The 16,517-nt window shown below is 54.7% G+C and overlaps 1 protein-coding gene across 3 annotated transcripts in view; it reads right to left on the bottom strand.

Moving 5' to 3' along the window:
* Positions 1-16,517, bottom strand: part of PTPRN2 (protein tyrosine phosphatase receptor type N2) — a 618,076-nt gene that overhangs the window by 391,819 nt on the left and 209,740 nt on the right. For all 3 annotated transcript variants that reach the window (XM_042249105.1, XM_042249106.1, XM_027968410.2), the window contains exon 6: positions 7,160-7,520. In XM_042249105.1, the coding sequence (XP_042105039.1) occupies positions 7,160-7,520 (361 nt within the window). The remainder of the gene's footprint in view (positions 1-7,159; positions 7,521-16,517) is intronic.

Consider the following 16,517-nt stretch of genomic DNA (forward strand, 5'->3'; position numbering starts at 1 on the left):
AACTCTCACATCCATACATGACCACTGGAAAACCATAGCCTTGACTAGATGGATCTTTGTTGACAAAATAATGTCGCTGCTTTTTAATATGCTGTCTAGGTTGGTCATAGCTTTTCTTCCAAGGAGCAAGCGTCTTTTTAATTTGATGGCTGCAGTCACCATCTGCAGTGATTTTGGAGCCCAAGAAAATAAAGTCTCTCACTGTTTCCATTGTTTCCCCATCTATTTGCCATGAAGTGATGAGACCAGATGCCACGATCTTAGTTTTTTGAATGTTGAGCTTTAAGCCAGCTTTTTCACTCTCCTCTTTCACTTTCATCAAGAGGCTCTTTAGTTCTTGCTCACTTTCTGACGTAAGGGTGGTGTCATCTGCATATCTGAAGTTACTGAAATTTCTCCCAGCAGTCTTGATTCCATCTTGTGCTTCATCCAGCCGGGCATTTCTCATGATGTACCCTGTGTATAAGTTAAATAAGCAGGGTGACAATATACAGCCTTGACGTACTCCTTTCCCAATTTGGAACCAGTCCATTGTTCCATCATCTCCACTAACACCAAGACGTATTACAACTAAAACAGTAAAAGTTAAGGATAACGAGAGAATCTTAAAAGCAGCAAGAGAAAAACAACTTGTTGTATGTAAGAGAACCCCCATGAGGCTGTCAGCAGGTTTTTTAGCAGAAACTTCGCAGGCCAGAACAGAGAGGCATGACATGTTCAAAGTGCTGAAAGGAAACCACTTTCAACCAAGAATTCTCTAGCAGGCAAGGTTATCATTCCTTGCTCATGGATCAGAAGAATTAATATTGCTAAACTGTTCATACTACCCCAAGGGTTTTCCAAGGTGGCTTAGTGGTTAAAGAAACTGCCTGCCAATGCAGGAGGCTCAGGAGATGTCAATTCAATCCCGGGGACAGGAAGATCCCCTGGAGGAGGAAATGGCAACCCACTCCAGGATTCTTGCCTAGGGAATTCCATGGACAGGGGAGCCTCGGGCCCCAGTCCACAGGGTTGCAAAGAATCAGACATGACTGGCCACACATGCAGGCACAGCTGTAAAACAGCGAGGTATTGGCACAAAAGCAGACGCAGATCAATGGAGCAAAGCTGAGAGCTTGTACGGCCAGTTAATCTACAATAAAGGAGCTAAAAATATATAAGGGAGGAAAGACAGTCTCTTCAGTAAATGGTGTCAGGAAAGCTGAACAGCCACATGTAAAAGAATGACACTATACTGCAACCTTACACCACACACAAATCTTAACTTCAAATGCATTAAAGACTTGAATCTAAGACCCGAAATCCTGAAAGTCCTAGACGAAAACACACACAGCGACTTCATGGCATCCTGGAGATACTTCCCTGGATCTGACACCAAAGGCAAGGGAAAAGCATGCAGGAAACACACGAACAGAACAATGTCAGACTGAAAAGCTTCTACACAGCGAAGAACCAGTCAGTTCAGTCGCTCAGTAGTGTCCGACTCTTTGCGACCCCATGAATCGCAGCACGCCAGGCCTCCCTGTCCATCACCAACTCCTGGACTTCATTCAGACTTGCATCCATCGAGTCAGTGATGCCATCCAGCCATCTCATCCTCTGTCGTCCCCTTCTCCTCCTGCCCCCAATCCCTCCCAGCATCAGGGTCTTTTCCAATGAGTCAACTCTTCGTATGAGGTGGCCAAAGTACTGGAGTTTCAGCTTCAGCGTCATTCCTTCCAAAGAAATCCCAGGACTGATCTCCTTTAGGACAGACTGGTTGGATCTCCTGGCAGTCCAAGGTACTCTCAAGAGTCTTCTCCAACACCACAGTTCAAAAGCATCAATCTCCGGCACTCAGCTTTCTTCACAATCCAACTCTCGCATCCATACATGACCACTGGGAAAACCATAGCCTTGACTAGACAGACCTTAGTCTGCAAAGTAATGTCTCTGCTTTTGAATATGCTATCTAGGTTGGTCATAACTTTTCTTCCATGGAGTAAGCATCTTTTAATTTCATGGCCGCAGTCACCATCTGTAGTGATTTTGGAGCCCCCCAAAATAAAGTCTGACACTGTTTCCACTGTTTCCCCATCTATGTCCCATGAAGTGATGGGACCAGATGCCATGATCTTAGTTTTCTGAATGTTGAGCTTTAAGCCAACTTTTTCACCCTCCTCTTTCCCTTTCATCAAGAGGCTTTTTAGTTCCTCTTCACTTTCTGCCATAAGGGTGGTGTCATCTGCATATCTGAGGTGATTGATATTTCTCCCGGCAATCTTGATTCCAGCTTGTGTTTCTTCCAGTCCAGTGTTTCTCATGATGTGCTCTGCATATAAGTTAAATAAGCAGGGTGACAATATATAGCCTTGATGTACTCATTTTCCTATTTGGACCAGTCTGTTGTTCCATGTCCAGTTATAACTGTTGCTTCCTGACCTGCATACAGATTTCTCAAGAGGCAGGTCAGGTGGTCTGTATTCCCATCTCTCTCAGAATTTTCCACAGTTTATTGTGATCCACACAGTCAAAGGCTTTGGCATAGTCAATAAAGCAGAAATAGATGTTTATTTTTGGAACTCTCTTGCTTTTTCCGTGATCCAGTGGATGTTGGCAATTTGATCTCTGGTTCCTCTGCCTTTTCTAAAACCAGCTTGAACATTAGGAAGTTCACGGTTTTCGTATTGCTGAAGCCTGGCTTGGAGAATTTTGAGCATGACTTTACTAGCATGTGAGATGAGTGCAATTGTGCGGTAGTTTGAGCATTCTTTGGCACTGCCTTTCTTTGGGATTGGAATGAAAACTGACCTTTTCCAGTCCTGTGGCCACTGCTGAGTTTTCCAAATTTGCTGGCATATTGAGTGCAGCACTTTCACAGCACCATCTTTCAGGATTTGAAACAGCTCAACTGGGATTCCATCACCTCCACTAGCTTTGTTCGTAGTGATGCTTTCCAAGGCCCACTTGACTTCACATTCCAGGATGTCTGGCTCTAGATTAGTGATCACATCATCGTGAGTATCCAGGTCGTTAAGATCTTTTTTGTACAGTTCTTCTGTGTATTCCTGCCACCTCTTCTTAATATCTTCTGCTTCTGTTAGGTCCAGACCATTTCTGTCCTTGATCGAGGCCATCTTTGTATGAAATGTTCCCTTGGTATCTCTAATTTTCTTGAAGAGATCTCTAGTCTTTCCCTTTCTGTTGTTTTCCTCTATTTCTTTGCATAGATCGCTGAGGAAGGCTTTCTTATCTCTCCTTGCTATTCTTTTGGAACTCTGCATTCAGGTGCTTATGTCTTTCCTTTTCTCCTTTGCTTTTCACTTCTCTTCTTTTCACAGCTATTTGTAAGGCCTCCCCAGACAGCCATTTCGCTTTTTGCATTTCTTTTCCATGGGATGGTCTTGATCCTTGTCTCCTGTACAACCTCAATCCATAGTTCATCAGGCACTCTATCTGTCAGATCTAGGCCCTTAAATCTATTTCTCACTTTCACTGTATAATCATAAGGGATTTGATTTAGGTCATACCTGAATGGTCTAGTGGTTTTCCCTACTTTCTTCAATTTAAGTCTCAATTTGGTGATAAGGAGTTCATGATCTGAGCCACAGTCAGCTCCCGGTCTTGTTTTTGTTGACTGTATAGAGCTTCTCCATCTTTGGTTGCAAAGAATATAATCAATCTGATTTCGGTGTTGACCATCTGGTGATGTCCATGTGTAGAGTCTTCCCTTGTGTTGTTGGAAGAGGGTGTTTGCTATGACCAGTGTGTTCTCTTGGCAAAATCTATTAGCCTTTGCCCTGCGTCATTCCATATTTCAAGGCCAAATTTACCTGTTACTGCAGGTGTTTCTTAACTTCCGACTTTTGCATTCCAGTCCCCTATAATGAAAAGGACATCTTTTTTGGGTGTTAGTTCTAAAAGGTCTTATAGGTCTTCATAGCACCGTTCAACTTCAGCTTCTTCAGCGTTACTGGTTGGGGTATAGACTTGGATAACTGTGATATTCAATGGTTTGCCTTGGAAACAAACAGAGATCATTCTGTTGTTTTCGAGACTGCATCCAAGTACTGCATTTCGGACTCTTTTGTTGACCATGATGACTACTCCATTTCTTCTAAGGGATTCCTGCCCGCAGTAGTAGTTATAATGGTCATCTGAGTTAAATTCACCCATTCCAGTCCATTTTAGTTCGCTGACTGCTAGAAAAGAAAAGCTTCTACAGAACAAAGAATGTCATTATGAAAATGCGAATGCACCGTCCTGAAAGGGAAAAGAGGTCTTAAAAGCATATAACAATAAGGGGTTAATACCCCAAATATAAAGAGAACGAATACAACTCAACAATGACAAGAAGAAACGCCAAGCAACCTGAATTTTTAACATGGGCTGAGGATCTGAAGAGTCATTTTTCCAAGGAAGATGTGCAGAGGAGCTCGGCATCACTAATCATCAGAGAAATGAAAATCGAAACCACACTGAGCTATCACCTCACGCCTGTTAGAACAGCTGTTATTGAAAAGAAAAGAAACATAAGCGTTGGACAGAATGTGGAGAACAGGAAACACTCGTGGCTACTGGCAGAAACACAGTCAGTGCCGCGACTTTAGTAAAGAGCACGGAGGCTCCTCAAGAAACAAACAAACAAAAAGACGACCACATAATCCAGCAGTTCCACGCTTGGGTACTCATCCCAAAGCAAGCAAAAACACTAATTCAAAACACATATATAACACGCAGCCCATGTTCAGCATTGTCTACAACAGCTGAGATACGGAGGCAACCGACATGTCTATTAGCAGACGCATGGATAAAGATAAGGTGGGGTGTGTGTGCCACACCACGTCTTTACCCCTTCTCTATATAATGGAATATCACGCAGTCACGAAAAAGAGTGGAACTCTGCCATTTGCCGCAACATGGATGGACCTAGAGGGTATTAAGTAGTAAAATAAGCCGGGTGGAAAGAGACAAATACCATAGGATTTCACTCACATGTGGAATCCAAACCAAACGAAATTAAACAGAAACCCATAGATACGCGGAACAGATCAGTGGCTACCAGAGGAGAAGCGGTGGTGGGCACGAGCTGAGTGCAGGGGAGAGCTACATGGGGAAGGGAGGCAACTGGGCCTCTGGTGGTGGTCACTCTGCAGTGCACACAGGTTCCAAACTAAAATGTCGTGCACCTGAAACTTTCAGATATTAACAAAACAATGATGGAAGGGGAGAAAGGAGGGAGGAGGAAGCTTCTGTAGTTTAAAAGGGGCTTAACAGGTACAGCCCCCTGTTCAATGAGCCTTCTTCAGATCTGACTTCAAAGAACCAACTGTAAAGAAAATTTTCAACTGAAAAATTTAAGCATGGATTAGCTGTTTGGTGATATGAAGACATCAGCATCAACTTTAGCACGTGATAAAGCTACTCGTGAGGTCTATTCGAGAGCCATGTCTTTGGGCAATGCAGTGCTGTGCGTGACAGATGAAATCTGACGGGGTTGTGCAGGGGAGGGGGGGGTCACAGAAGCAGCGAGGGGAGCTCGGAGCTGCTTGTCGGAGCCCAGCGAGGCGTGCGCGGGCGTCCGTCCTACAAGGCTCTCTGCTTGTTCCCTGACTGACATCTTACGTGACTCCGTTTAAAGCACACGGTGCAGCTGGGAAGACAACGTATATAAAAAGATAGCCGACACTGCAGCTTAGCGCAGGGAAAACCACAGCCCAGAGATGCCGTTAGTAAGGGCCACGGAGAGAGAAGCATCTCAGGCGGGTGTTCCGGAAGCCACGCACCTCGGAGTGTGCGGAGCGCGAGGGGCCAGTGATGCGGGCGGGGGGAGCTGAACCCGGGACGGGGGCCCTACAGACACAGGGGCCGGCCACCTGCCGCCTGAGACGGTATTTCTCTCTTCCCGGTTCCAACATCCGGGGCAGAGGCAGTCGACAAACCGGGCTTGTGTTAAGCCGGGGGCGATGAGGAAGGAGCCAGAGAAAGGGCGCTCACATCGGCGGGGTGGGCACACGCGGCAGGGGCGGTGTCGTCAGCACCATGGATAGGGGCAGGGGGTCCACACACAGGCCTCTGCCTGCCCATCGCGGGCCAGGCTCGCCGTCGACAGCATGTGGACAGCGGTGGTGGGTTGAGCGGGGCCAGATCAGGGAGCACAGTGGCCCTGGAGACCACTGACCGCGCTGGGGAACGACGGGCAGCGGGAAGCAGCAAGGCCAGCGAGAGGGGCTCCAGGGGAGCCTGTGGTTTAGAGCTCCCCACAGGCCGCCCACCAGGACCAGCTGAGCCCAGTGCACCTTCTCCCCCGGGACGGGAGTGGCCGATGACCACCTAACCCTTGCCCGCAGTCACAGCTCTGCACCCCTCCAGCTGCAGCACCACAGCGGCCGTCTGGACAAAGGGGCTGAGGAGAGAGCCAGCAGCAGAAGGGCACAACGTGGGCAACAGGGGACTCACAGCAGCTTCAGTGGCCTCTGCTGGGGTGGGGGGGGGGGGAGCGCTAACCGAACAGGCTCGCAGTGTTTTCTGTTAATCCGCTACCTGCTTGATGATATGATTTGCATATCTTCAGAGGGGAAGTCAGACTTGATCCCAATCTCACTTCACATTTTACGGTCTCAGGGAAAGGCTGCTAGAAGAGATGAGGGCCCCGGGCGTCCCAGAGACCAGGCCGGGCCAGCGGTCATCGGTCCCCCAGCGATGACTGCTGTGGGGCTGACTCACACCAGGGTGCTGGGGTGTGGCTTGGGGGTCGGTCACTTCACAGGCCCAAGTTCCCTGCAGCAACTGGGACGGCACTCACTTTAGGCTGGGGTCTCCTGGGGACCCGTGATACCCACAGACCAAGCAGCTGAGCATGAGCTGGCCCAGGAGAGGCGTGGAGACAGTGACGTCCTTCATGGCCAACCCTGCAGACACCGTGTGGGCCCGATGGGCCTGTGACCCTCCCCCAGCATCCTTATCAACAAGGCCAGGGAGCAGCGAGGCTGCCAGGGCAGAAGACCCACACACTGAGCCCCGAGTGGGACACTGCTCCCCACAGGACCAGCCTGGCCACCTCCCACACCCCACCCCTCTCTAAGGAGGAGCCCCGGGAAGGGCAAGAGACCCTCGAAGGTCCAGCCTAGGCAGGTGCCAGAGAAAGACTGGAGCCTCCGAAAAGGCGCAGGGTGCTTACCATCGTCTGTGACCGGGGCGTCTCTGGGGTCCGCAGGCGAAGGCCATCTCTGGGGGGCCGCCGGCGCCGCCGACAGGACCCGGGGCGCTCTCCAAGGCGCACGCACAAGGCCGCGGGGCGCGGGGTCGCCGTCCCTGGAGGGCGCAGGGGCCTTCCGGGCCGCGTAGGCGCCCAGTGCAGCCACCAGACGCTGCCTGTCCACCCCGCCGGCCACTTTGGGGCTGAGCTCGTCTGGCTGGAGCCGGCGGAGCGTGCGCAGGGGGCGGCCCCCTGCGAGGTCGGCGCGCGCCGCGGGAGCGTAGGTCAGAGCGGACGTCTGGGCCACGAAGGTTAGCATGCTGTCGGCCAGGGGGTCCTCACCCTGCAGGGGCGGGGGACAAACGGAGTCAGCGCCCATCGCCAGCCACGCCCGGGAGTGGCCCCGGAGCGCGCCCAGGTTCGCCTCCACCGATGGGCGGGCGCGTCCGCGGTCCTCCCGCAGTCTTAACACAGCAGCTTTACCAAAGCGCAGCCCGGGCGCCGGGAGCCTCGGCCCATCCGCGCGCTCCGGCGCGGACACCACCTGTCTGCCGCCCGCACACCTGCACCCCTTCCCGGCTCCCTTCCCGCAGGCAGCGGCTCATCCGCGTGCTTCTCCCGCGCGTTCAGACGCTTCCTGTAGGGCAGCCCCGCGGAGCCTTTGGCGTCTGCTTCTTGCAAGAAGTGGGCTTCGCTGGTGGCTCAGCTGGTAAAGAGTCTGCCTGCAATGCGGGAGACCTGGGCTCCAGGAAGATCCCCTGGAGAAGGCAAAGGCTACCCACTCCAGTATTCTGGCCTGGAGAATTTCACGGGCTGTGTAGTCCGCGAGGTCGCAGAGTCCCACACGACTGAGCGAGTGTCGCTTCCCCTCACTTCTCGCCCGACCATGCCCACCCCAGCTGCGCCAGCAGGCAGCGGTAGGTGCCGCGCTCCCTTGTACCCCTGAAGTCTGCTCTAAGGACAGAGGACGCGCTTGTGTTTTCATTCATCAGTTGGGGAACCTTTGGGTCCCTTTCCGCCTTGGGGCTGATGTGAGGAACGCTGCTGTGAACCGCCCTGTACAAGCCTCTGTGTGGACGTGGGTTCCTCCTCCTGGCTGACGGCTGGGCGGCCCTGCGCTGACTATGCAGGAGCCGCGGACCGCGTTCCCGCCTGCAGGCTTGCTGTCCGCGGTCGCCGTCTTACCGCAGTGACCCCTGTCTGCCTTCGGCCGCCTGCGCGGTGAGGAGGCCGCGGAGCGATGCCGACCTCTTCTCCCGTGCTGTGTGTCGGCGGGAAGGTCTGCCTAGGCCTCTCCCCGCCCCGGGGTTTGCTGTGGCTCCGCAGAGGGGCTCCCCAGGGCTGCACCCTGTGTCTGACGTCTCTGTTTCCCTGCAGCTCCCTTCTTCCCTGGTCACTGAAACCCACTTTGGATCCGATCCGTTTGGCAGTGCTGCCCAGCCGGCGACGCTGCCGGGGCCCCTGGTTTCACACACACAGTGCGGATCCAGGCCTTTCCCTGGCCTCCCCTGCCTTCCCTCCTCACTCAGGACACTCTCCCAGGAGGATGTGGTCTCATCACATTCTGATTTGCCCACAGAACAAGGCCCAGTTTCCTCACCTTGAGGGCGGCTGTAAAAACCTTAGAAGTCTTAGTGTCCTGCCTCTGACACGGCGCCATCAAAAGTTCATGGACAAACAGTAATTTCCCACTAGGGTCTGACAGCGTGGCCTTCACCGTGCACTCCGGGTGGGGTGCGGGGTCTGCAAGCTCTCAGAATCTCGGGCTTCCTGTTCTCCACGTGCCCCTCCATCGGGGCACAGTATTGGGCCAGGGGTGCGTGCCTGGGGACCTAGCTAAGACGTTTAGCCACCACTGAACCTACGACGGTGGTTCAGACTCCCAAGGCTGCTGTCTGTTTCTATCAGTGCCCCTGGGGCTTAGCCCACAGCACGGATCTGGGGGCAGCGAGCCTGGATCCGGAACCCCGGGCTCTGCACGCTGCTCCCCTTTCTCACGTAGGAACCTGGGCCCATCGCTTGACGTTTTGACGCTTGGTCTTCCTCTGTTACAGGAGATTGACCATCACCTGTCTCACTGCGTTTATTTCTAAAACGATGCAACTGCGGTGTGCTTAGTCGCTCAGTCGTGTCCGACTCTGCGAGTCCATGGACGGCAGCCCCCCAGGCTCCTCTGTCCGCGGGGGTTCACCAGGCAAGAATGCTGGAGTGGGTTGCCCTCCTCCAGGGGCTCTTCCCGACTCAGGGATCGAGCCCAGGTCTCCTGCATTGCAGGCAGATTCTTTACCAGCGGAGCCACCAGGGATGTAATGTAGTTGTCATAAAAATGTTTAATTCCATCCAAGTGCTGGCTGAAATCAACTGCTTTTCCTTTAGAGGGAGAAAAGATCCACAAGGGAAAGACGGACGGGAGGAGACAAGACGTCTCCACAGCAAACAGCCCTCGCACTTCTGCACAAACTGGGTACAAGTCTCAATCTCAAGTTCAGCTGAACTCCCGCTGAGCAAGGCTGCCTAGGAAGGCCTGGGGTCCCAGCGCGGGGCTGGACGGCCTCTGAGAGGCTCATCAACCTGCCAGAAGCACCGGCTCTCTATGTGCGAAGGCAGCTTCTGCTCGAAGGGCCTTCCGTTACGGTCAGTGGAGAGGGGGGTGGAGGCCCTGCGGGCCCTCCAGGTGAGTGACCGTCAGGCCAGCAAGCTCTGGGACTGACCGCGATGAACAGCCTGTGGGGTCCTGTGTGCTCTGAGCCAGGTTAAGGTGAAGAGGGAGAGAGGGTTTTAGCAGGCAGACTGTGAAATAATAGAAACGCCAGCTCTCCCAAGTCATGCCGGGTCCTGTGGGGGCCCTGGTGTTGGGGACTGTGCACCCCACCGCCAGGTGCCCAGGCCAGCATGGGTCAGGGGCAGAGAGAGTCCTCACAGTAACCCCCTGTCTGTGGCTTCATGTCCTGACTGAGCGAGCGAGCAGAGGGCGCTGGCCCCTGGCTCGGACCCTACTTCTGCTCTCAGTGACCTTTGCCCTAATGGGTCATCTAACTCCAAGTCCAGTGGGGGTGGCCGTGGCACCCAGCACAGACGTGGAGGGGCTCCCACTTCCTCACGGCTCGCCTCCGGCCCGCTCACACCAGTGATGTTGCTCTCTTCACCATCTCACACCTGCGCCTCCTATAAGACTCAGGGACCCAGGCACAAGCCCTGGGGCAGCGATCTGGTGGACTCTGTCCACTCGCACCTCTGAGTCAGTAAGATTCTGGGACAGTTCTCAAAGCCCTGTTTTGAAGGTGTTTTAAACTTCAATTCAACAGAACTATGACCTTAGGTTCCCTAAGATAACGTTGAGTAATCGTTAAGACAACAGTTGCCCAAATCAGGAGATTAGCAACTGAAAAGCATGAGAACTGGCCAGGCTCCAGCCAGCAGCAGCAGCAGCAGCAGCATCACAGCCATCACAGCATCACCAGCATCACAGCCATCAGCAGCATCACCAGCATCACAGCCATCAGCAGCATCACCAGCATCACAGCCATCAGCAGCATCACCAGCATCACAGCCACCAACGCTGCTCTGTGCTGAGCTCTGGACCATGGTCTACATTTTGGGGAGGGGGACGGGGGGAGAAGGATGTCTCAAACATGGGCCAACTGAAATGGAATCAAGTCACAGACTTGGTAGTGGAAAGAGTGTCAAAGAGGTTTGGTGACAGGCAGCTTGGAAGGCAGTGGTCATCCTGAGCTGGGGAACCACGGCCGCTTCCTGGAGCCGCAGTGCGCGTCACTTCCTTGCCTGGACATCTCCCCTTGCCCCGAGCCGTGCCGGGGCTGGGGTCCTGGAGCCGAAAGTCGGGCTCCTTCCTCCCATGGAAGTCCGCCGGCCCCAGTCCCAGATCACTCAATTACGAGTTCAGCCTGCCAGAGCCTACAGGCTCTCAGGTGCCACAAGCCAGCAGATGCTGAGTGAAGGAGATTTCTGTGTATACACTGGTCACTCACGCTCGTCAGATATTCCCTTGTGCCAAGCATCCAAAACAAACTAGGAAGCCCAAATTGGGCCATCTTTTGACCACATAACAAACATTGCCTCCAGTTTGTCTCACAGCCTGAAGGCAGCATTGACAAGCACGCTGATCAAGACACGCTTGCTGCGGGCATGACGAAGCATGAAGCGGTGGGGCTGTCCACAGGCTGCCCAGCGAGGCGGCCCCACAGTGCACAGGGGCAGCAAGGTCTGGGGGCTGGAGGGAGCCTCAAAGCCCCCGCTTCCAGAGCATTAATGGGGTGCTCGCCCTGCCTTCTTGCACTCAGGCCATAGAGAGCGAAGCTAGCCAGCTGCTCCTGGTCTCTCTCAGCACAGTGGAGGGGCTATCAGTGCGGCACACTTCAGGCTCTACGTGCCCGGCCCGCTTCCCCGTGCTGGTAGCTGGCAGGTGTCCTTCCTGCTGACAGCGCAGTCCCCAGGGCAGCGTTCCTCCGTCCAGAGCCCCATGCTGGCCTCTCTCTGACCACGGTGCCTGTGCTGTCTCTGCTGTGCGTGCTATCAGCTTCTAGAGCTCACAAAATCTGAGGTTGAAGAGGTGTTTAATTCCAAACCACAGGGGCGACGATTTCCCCAAGAGGCTTACAGCAATGCGAACCCTGGGTGTTCAGTTCGGAACGTCTGCCCGTGGTGTCACATTAAGTGGCTTGGAACTGGTCTCAAAGACCACGGACGACAGGAAGCGTGTGTGGTGTCGCCCCCCGCCGCCCTCCCTCACCTCTGCTCCAGCACACCCTCCTCCCGCTCTGTCCTCCTCAGCTGCACCCACAGCCTCACGCCTGGGGTCAGAAGGCTCAGGGGATGCTCCGAGGCAGGCAGCCGCTGCCTCCTGTGCGCCCAGGTCAGCGCGAGGTGGGCACAGGCGTGCCGCCTGCAGAGTCCGCCCGGAGGACTCAGGATGACGGTCGCAGCGTGGGTGGCATTTTCCGAGCGCCAGGGCCAGGCCGGGCTTTGACTTGACGCTCTCAGCCACCCTCGCGTAGAGACATGACTACCCTCATTTCCTGGATTAGGAGACAAGCTCTCCGGGAAGGGGGTCCCAGCTGGGATGCAGCCCCAGGCCTGGCTTCGGGCAGAGCCCCAGGGAAGCAGGCCCAACCGGCAGGCTGCCCGCTGGAAAATGCAGAGCTGCGCTCAGCGGGTCTGGAGGAGGCAACTCGGGGACCCTGTTTCGGCTTAAAAGGAATAAACATGTGGAAGCTGAACAACTCCAGGCCCGAGCTCTGTGCTTCCCGCCTGACTGCAGTTTTCCTCCGAGGCTCTGTGCCCTCGCCGTCACGCACTTTTCTTCCACATGAGCTAAAAACCTCACAGCGCGTGTTAATTATTTTGCCTTAAACATCCAATTGTTTCTGTCCAGAAGTTTACATGTATTATGTGGGTTTCTCATTCCTGGCTGCTCGCCAGTTTACTAGTTCTGGTTGTTTTCTTCCCCTTAGCAGATACTGGTGTCTCTGCGTCAATCTTCTCTGAGCTGAAGAATGTCTGTCAGCGCATCTGAGGCATGAGGCTTCCAGACACAGGCTCTCCCCGCTCGCCCTACGGCTGTGAACGGTGCAGGATTCAAGTCGACAGGGTTTTGTCCCCTTTCTGTTGGTTCCACTGTTTTCTGGTCTGCTAACGAGACGCGAGACATCGCCCTTATAAACAGCCCCCGGATGTAAGGCATCTGTTTACCTGAAGACACCGCTAAGATTTTCTCTTTATCTGCGGCTTTCCCCTGGTTGCTTATGATATGCCTGGATTTTGTTTTCTCTGTATTTATCCCGCTTGAGGCTCAGTATGTTTCCTGCATCTATGTTTTGATTAGCTTTATCAGTTTTGGGAAAAACACCAGCCACTACTTCTTAAACTGTTTCTTCTGCTTCCTCCTCTTCCTCTTTCCCACGTAGGGTCCCAATCACACAGGCTAGCCCGCTTGACACGGCACCCCGTGGCTCGGGGGCTTTGTCCCACTTCGCACGCTTTCTCTGTGCTTTTTCTTTTACTTCTGACCATGTCTACTGACCTGACTTGAAATTCACTGATGCTTCTCTCTGCTGTGGCTAGTCTATGGTTAAGCTCCTCGGACGAGTTCTTCACCTCGGATCTTCCTTTAATTTCTAGCATTTCCATTTGCTTCTTTTCACTGCTTCCATCTCCTGCTGTGATTTTCCATTTGTTCACTTATGTTTTTCACCTTTCCCACTCAATCCTTTAACATATTTACCTTACTTATTAAGATGACCTTTTCTAGTGATCCCAACACCTGAGTCATACCTGGCTCTCCCCCTGCCAACTCTTTACTCTCTCGACCAGAGTGACGTTTGGTTGTTCCTTCACGCATCTCCCGACTTCTGACTGTATGTTGGATCAGTCATACATAATTGGGATTGTACATTTGGCTGTTGCATGAATAAGCAATGGAGACCAAAGCAAATCATATTTAACCCTTCTTCTCTCCATCCGAGTCCATGGAATCTGTCACTGAAATGGGTGAGGACTTTGTTGCCAAGTCGGTCAGATTCGGTCACTCCTCCCCACAGTAACGCTGAGGGCAGGCTCAGGGCTCAAGTGCAAGCTGGAGTCAGCCTTGAGCGCTGCCTCATGCTTTGCAGACAGCCGCCAGCTTTCTGAACCTGGAGCTCTCTCTGAGTCACAGCCCCACACGACATGTGCAAGAAACTTCTTTCCCTGGCTTTCTGCACCCTACACATCAATCTTTCTCCACCATGCTGCCTCATCCAAAGCCTTCAAGGGGGGAGGTGTGCTCAGCAGGGCTTGGCGCCCCTTGGAAGGCCATCTCTCAGCGCCAGTCCCTTCTCCCAGCTCCCGTCTTGGGCACTCGGTGCTCTGTGCAGCCTGACTCTGGGCTCTACCCTCACGCTAGTCTCCACTGAAAACAGCTCCTTAAAAACCTCAGCACATTCTCCCTGCGTGCCCCCATGGTCCCTGCCTCCAGGGAAGTCTCTGGGTCTCTTCTTCCCTAGAAGGATCTCCTCCCTTTCTGAATTTAGTTCATTCAGGGTTCTTTATATTCTCAGCTCCCTGGGCTTTTTCCCTTAAGGCTATGGTTTAGCAGCTCACCTGGCTTGTTCCTATTGTCAGAGTGGACTAGGGTGGCCTCTTGACATTCTGCCCTTTGAGATAATCCAAACATCTTCAACTGCTGACTTCTGGTTGTTCATCCAACGGCCATCCTCTGGGAAGCCCCTGACCCCACGTGCTCATCGGGCTCGAGTTCAGCCAGTCATTAGTACTAAACGACACAGTTCAGCACAATAAATTCACGGCTCTTCTCTGACGATCATGACAGCTGCATGTCTGATGACGCTCGTGGCAGCTGCATGTTTGCTGACGCGTACACAGGAAAGATGATGCATAGAGCAGTCCACTGGACACTGGTTGCATCATCAGTGTAGAAAGCTTACGCTTCCAGCTGAGATATGTCATCAGCTGACGGGGCTGCGGAGATTAGCCAGCACCGCCCAAAGCCCTGGCCGGGTCTGCACCAACGCTCCTCACACCAGAGTCCACGTCAGCTCATCGGAAACATGACCAGGGCTTTCTCCTCAGTTAAACTCTGGACAGAGAAGATATTTCTAGGCTTTTGCACCTTTCTTACATATCAAGAAGCATCTATCTCACACAGACTAAAAACGCCCGAGCCAGAAGCCAGTGTGGAGAAGCCACTGTCAACACAGCATAGCAATACCCGAGCCTAAGCCGCCGAGCGCGCCTTTTCTGAACCATGCTTGTGACCGTCCTGCTCAAACAGCTGCGTGGTGAGATGAGCGCAGAGCCCATCACTCAAACTGGGCGCTTCTGAGAGGGGAGGGCCCGCTGGACTGCAGGGGCATCAGCCCAACCCAGCATCACCCAGGCAGGAGCCTGGGCGCCGCCATTCCTGGCTGGGCGTTCCAAAGACCGCGGAAGCCAGGCCTGCTGGCCGGTGGCGGCTGCTGAAGGCGGCTGGACAGGACCGTGGTGTGTCCGCGGCCGTGTGTCCTGAGACAGAGAGGCCTGGGGCACGGGCGTCCTCTCGCAGGCAGCCCAGGGCGCAGGGCGCAGCCCCCGGAGGAACGACCGGTGCCAGCAGAGAGCGGCGGCTCCCCCTTGATGGGGTGGGTGCTGGACGGCCGGCCGGGGCTGGGCCCTCCGAGCTGGGGCCGGCGCTGAGGCTCTGCGTAAATCCCAGGGTCAGAGCCTGGGCTCCGAGAGGCGGCAGAGCTGAGCGCGCGTTCCTGGGCTTCGCCACGGCCCCTCCCAGAGGACCGAGGCCCCACCTCCCACGCCCCGCTGGGCCGCGGTCACCCCTAACCCCGGTCTCCTGGGCGCCACCAGCCACCCGCGGTCCAGGGGGGCAACGCTGCTCACGTGTGTTTCCAGTTCTGGTGCCAGAGCTCACGCCACAGAGGGCCCAAAACTGAATGAGAAACGGGCCGACGGGGCTCGGGACTGACCTCCACGGGCCGCCGCGCCCGCGGGGACCTGGGCTCAAGGCTTCATTCGGCGCCACCAACACCTCAGCAGGAAGGCCCGTCCAGCTGCTTCGCAGGGAGACTTGACCGGAATGCCTTCCGCGCAGACTTCTCCCGCGCCTGTCGCTGCGCCGCGTCCCCGCCTCCCCATCGCGCGCACTCCACGCGGGTCGCTCATTACCGACGGCTCGCGCCCGCCGCCCAGGCACCCGCCCCGGGGTCCCCACAGCCGAGTCGGGACGCCCACGGCCGGAGCCGAGGCCGGGCTGGTAAAGACTCGCCAGGCCCCTGGAGGGAGCCCCAGACGATTGCTGTTTTACGTTCTCAAATCCCCAGCATCAAGAGGGCGAGGAGCGAGGCTGGCTTCCTGCTGTGAGAGGAGACGGAGTCCATCCCGGCCTGCGGTGTGCCGGGCAGCGGCCTCGCCCCTGGGTGCTGGGCGGGCTGGGGCACAGATCAGATTTTCTTCGTGAGCAGGCCGCGCCCCTGTGAGTCTCTCGTGGAGCCAAGCACGCCTCTGAGCATCCAGCAGATGGCTTTCAGACTTGACCTGGTTTCCGTTTTGTCTCTAAAACAGGGATGACTATTTGTAGAAACTGCAGTGAACTGAGCCCTGGGCTGAGAGCTTCATCCTCCCACTGACGTCCCGACCATCACTGCCCAACGTCACGGCAGGATCCGGGAGGACAGAGAAGGGGCGTGGCCTCCCGAGGCGGCTCAGCGCCGGCGGAGGAGCCGCAGCGTCGGAACCTCGGGCACCTCGGGCGCTGCCTTCCGTCGGCCCCCAGGACAGGGTCTTGGCGTCGATGCAGCCCCACGGTACCCAGCTCGGTGTCTGCTTCACAGAA

The sequence above is a fragment of the Ovis aries genome, chromosome 4, assembly GCF_016772045.2.
Source record: "Ovis aries strain OAR_USU_Benz2616 breed Rambouillet chromosome 4, ARS-UI_Ramb_v3.0, whole genome shotgun sequence".
Taxonomy (NCBI): domain Eukaryota; kingdom Metazoa; phylum Chordata; class Mammalia; order Artiodactyla; family Bovidae; genus Ovis; species Ovis aries.